At 31.7% G+C, this 4497-nt stretch overlaps 1 protein-coding gene across 1 annotated transcript; it reads right to left on the bottom strand.

Annotated features, from left to right (window-relative positions):
- Positions 1–683: 683 nt before the first annotated feature.
- Positions 684–2282, bottom strand: LOC101265352 (methionine gamma-lyase-like). Its single transcript, XM_004244606.5, has 2 exons — positions 1500–2282; positions 684–1400 (listed from the first exon to the last, which is right to left on the bottom strand). Exons 1-2 carry the CDS (start codon positions 2245–2247, stop codon positions 847–849), a joined length of 1302 nt encoding a protein of 433 aa, XP_004244654.3. The 5' UTR covers positions 2248–2282; the 3' UTR covers positions 684–846.
- Between the last annotated feature and the right edge of the window lie 2215 nt (positions 2283–4497).

Below are 4497 nucleotides of genomic sequence, written 5' to 3'. Positions count from 1 at the left end.
CGGGAACTTTCACATAGCCACTAAATAATAGTGTAACACTCTCTAGTGTCCATAACTATAGTTTAATAATTAAAATTCGTAGGTACATGTTATAGGGAGGATAGAGGTGAGAGAGAGTGGAAAAAGTGAGAGAGATGAATTGTATATTATATTGGTTAGATAATTGTATATTATACATATGTATTTGTTATATATAGCAAGCGAGATTGGGAGAGATAGGAGAGAGGCGAGCAAAATTGAGAGAAGGAGGAGAGAGGCGAGCGAGAGAGGGCAAAAAGTGGGAGAGATGAATTGTATATTATATTGGTTAGATAATTGTATATTATACATATGTATTTGTATATATAGCAAGCGAGATTGGGAGAGATAGGAAAGAGGCGAGCAAGATTGAGAGACGGAGGAGAGAGGCGAGCGAGAGAGGGAGGAGAGTGGGAGAGAGGTGAATTGTATATGTATATTGATTAAATAATTATATATTATCCATATGTATTTGTGTATTCTAATGAATTATACATATACAAATGTGACTAATTATCAGCCCACATAATTAATATATAATATTAGTCGTGGGTGGTAAGTATAACAAACTATAACTATGATGAGTAATTAAGTAGTATAAATTTACTTAACCGCGTAATTTTAAATTATTAGGGTGATGACTACTTAAATTATTATAATTAATTATAACAGGAGGTAAGCATAATATTATAAAATCATAGAAAAATTTAAGTTGAAAAACAAACTTTAAGAGGATGTCTCATAAATTATTCCTTTTTTTTTTTTTTTTTGTAGTATTGAATGAGTGTAAGAGAGAAATTTTATTAGGAGAAGAGAGAAGGTCATTTTCTATTGCATTTGTGACAATGCTTTCTCAAGTTGGCTCCATTTTTGTTCCAATGTACCATTATAGCCAATTGACATTCTCACTAATCCAGGTGAAATCCCAGCCAACTCCTTCTCTTCATTATTCATTTCACTACTTGTGCTATTGCCTGAACATGACATGAGTGTCTCATAATAACCCAAACTCACTGCAATAAGCCCAAATTGGGTGTAGTTTTGCAAAACATTCATTAAACAATTAGCCTTTTCTTCAGTTTCCATGTCAACACACAAAATCCCCCCATAGCCATAGTCTTTATTAGCTAGTGACTTGAGAAGGACATGATCTGGATGGTTTTCTAAGCCAGGGTAAATGACTTTGAACCCAAGCTTGATCATTCTAGTTGCGAAAACTAAAGCTCGATTACTATGCTCTTTCATTCTTAAACCCAAATGAGGAAGTCTCTCTGAAAGCTCGAACGCGATCTTAGCATTCATGGTTGGGCCTAGTAGCATAAGTGCCCCTTCACGAAGATCCATCATCGAGTTAACCAGACTTGCCGCTCCACAAACCGCACCTGTTTTCATAATAATGTTCAATTTCTATACTAATACAAGATGTAACGAGTTTAAGAGCCTGTTTGGATTGACTTTTGACTTATAAATCATCAAATTACCTGCAATAACATCGGCTCCACCACTAATATATTTGGAAATGCTATGAACAACCACATCAGCGCCCAATCTCGCCGGAGACAACACCATCGGAGCAAATGTATTATCCACCACTACAGTTACTCTCTTATCATGCGCTATCCTGCACAACGCCGGAATATTGGATACCATCAACGTCGGATTTGAAATTGATTCAAAGTACAACACCTTTGTTCTCCCTTCCACAATTGATTCATCAACCATATTCAAATCCCTAATATCCACAAACGACGTCGTTATATTACACGCCTTCGGCAAAAAATGCGTGAGCAAAGCATATGTACCGCCGTACAACGAACGGGAAGCAACTACGTGATCGCCGGAGCTGCAAAGCTGCAGCAGCACCGATGAGATCGCTGACATGCCAGAGGATGTGCAGTAAGCAGCCTCGGTGCCCTCGAGAGCTGCTATAAGGCGGCTCAAATTGAGGACTGTTGGATTGAAGTGACGGCTGTAGATGAAGAAATCGTTGTCAGGTCCGAGTTCGCCGGCGAACATGCGGCTTAAATTCTCTGGCTCCATGACGGTGAAGGTGATGGAGGCTTCAATGGACATGTTAACGCCGCCATGCTCGCTGAATTCGTGGCGGACATTTGCTAACGCCGCCGCTGGATCCTCCAAATTGAGGTGGTGCATCATCGAGTTTTGAGCCACGTTTGCCGGTCTTTGCTTGTCTAAAACGACAGCGTTTTGTTCTGATTTACCCGCCATAAGTATAAGGCGAGAAGTTGCTTGATTTTGCTGAAATAACATTAAGCATTTATAACTTCTTAAACAAACTTAGTCAAATGGACTATTAGTTTAGCATAGATAAAAATTTTATACCACAAATAACCGCAAAGTTAGAATTATAACTAATGAATTTCAAAATTATTTAAAACATTTTCAAGTATTAATAATTGAATTTTAAATTTAATATTTTTAAAACAAACATATTATTTAACCAAAAAATTTAACCATACTCGAGTTTCTAGCTTTGTTCTTGATCATTGGGTTAAATTTCACTAGGTGTGTAATATTCGTGATAGGAATACAAGGTTTATATATAAGTCAAATATATGATAACTCGAAATAAATAGAAAAGAATCAATTATATAAAATTAGTTATATATAACTGATCGATTCAACCTCAAACTCTATTTTATTATCCAAATATAGAATTTTCTATTTTTTCATACAATCAACTCCAATTCAATTTTTTATTTTACTCTTTAAAAAAATCTTTTTTCTCTTTCCATGACATTACATTATTATTTCTGTTTCTTTCTTATTTCATAATATAAATTCTTTTTTTTTCTTCAAATAATCATTTTTCTATATTCATGTGACATAAAGTTTTGTTTTTCCAAAGTTCTTTTAAAATTATATTTTATTCTAAATTTCTAAATTACATAACTTGGAGGCAAATATTATATAATATAACAATTCAAATAAAAGTGAAATTATCAATAAATTATGATTACATAGATATTCAACTTTCAAAATTATTACGTTGCTCCCATAAATGCTCTATTAGCCCATTATGCAGCTTAAAATGAGCATTTTTATCCTTAATTTATTATGTCTAGCTAAAAATTGATCAAATCGAAGATTTTCATCTACCACCATTTTTGTTGTTGTAGTTGGAGTCCCTAAAACATTTTGAATTGGTACAATTAAAATCATGTTCATCCTTGATTATCATGTTGTGCAATATAATACATGTAGTCATCATGTGCATGTAACACTTACTTTCTCCAAAAATGTGACCGGCCTACAAACCGTGGTTGCAAACCTCCAAATGTACATTCAACACATTTTCGTCATGAATCTTATTTCATCGCGAAATATTTCTTCTTTTAAGAATGTAAATTACAAATAATTTAAACGATGGTAAACCATTCAAAATTATGCATTCTTTATAGTGAAATCTAATAATAAAATAAAATTATATTAAATTGACAAAAAAAATGTGAAATATTTTTAATTCGGAATGAAATTAGTATATATTTAGTAATATGTATTTTTTAAAATATTATATTACACTTAAAAAGAATTACGAATATTAAAGATTTAATTCATAGCCTTATATGAAGAATAAATAGTAAAATGGAGAATGGTAGGAGAACTCATTCTCCATTTTATTCTCCAAATATCGTGAATGTCTAGAAGTCTAATTTGTGTTACTTTTACAAAGTTTTTAATTTTTATATAATCATATATAACTAGCGTAACATTTGTAATGAATTATAAAATTTAAGTAAATCTCTTAGAATTTTAGTTTTACTTATATTGATGATGTGTATGTAGTATTTTATGGATAGTACGTAAAGGCTTTTGATCAAGCTCTTGAGTTTCTATATTAATTTCAAGTTATTATCTTAATATATATAATATTTGATGTCAAAGATGTATTAAATATTTAACGAAATTTGTATCATATAATCGATCCACCACCTCTTCTTGACATTGTAGCTAATTTTAATTTTTTTTACGTGCAATATATTGTATAGACTGCTATAATAGTTTGATACCCACAATTAGAATTTGCATGGTAATGTAAAGAAAATTTGATGATTCTTACCAAACTTGCAAAGAAAATCTGGGGTGTAACTTTCAATTTCTTCTTCTAAATTAATTCTCGTGTTGAAATAGGTGTCAATTGAAAAAGATCTAACTACAGTAAAACCTCATTAAATTAATGGAAAAGGGTCTAAAATACCCTTGAAATATTGGAAATGGTACAAAACTATCTTCCATCTACCTATTAGCTCCAAAATGTCCTTCTCATTCACCTATTGGCTCCAAAATACCATTTTCATCCATCTTTAGGTTCAAAATTGACCACTTATATAACGATTTTAAATTTAAATTATTTTAATATTTTTTTAAAATACATGGGCGCTCAAATATTTATTATAATTTAATTTATTAATATCATTTATAATGACACTATCGATGATCCAGAAGAAGAAGTATATC

Source organism: Solanum lycopersicum, chromosome 8 (genome assembly GCF_036512215.1).
Source record: "Solanum lycopersicum chromosome 8, SLM_r2.1".
Lineage (NCBI taxonomy): Eukaryota > Viridiplantae > Streptophyta > Magnoliopsida > Solanales > Solanaceae > Solanum > Solanum lycopersicum.
Note: the sequence above shows the minus strand (reverse complement) of the source record. Positions and strands in the feature narration are given on the sequence as shown.

What these genes read in the sequence shown, in the direction of transcription:
- LOC101265352 (XM_004244606.5), bottom strand. Translation starts at nt 2,247, where the DNA reads ATGGCGGGTAAATCAGAACAAAACGCTGTCGTTTTAGACAAGCAAAGA. An exon ending in TGGAGCCGATGTTATTGCAG is followed by an intron (nt 1,401 to 1,499) that starts GTAATTTGATGA and finishes TTATGAAAACAG; the next exon opens with GTGCGGTTTGTGGAGCGGCA.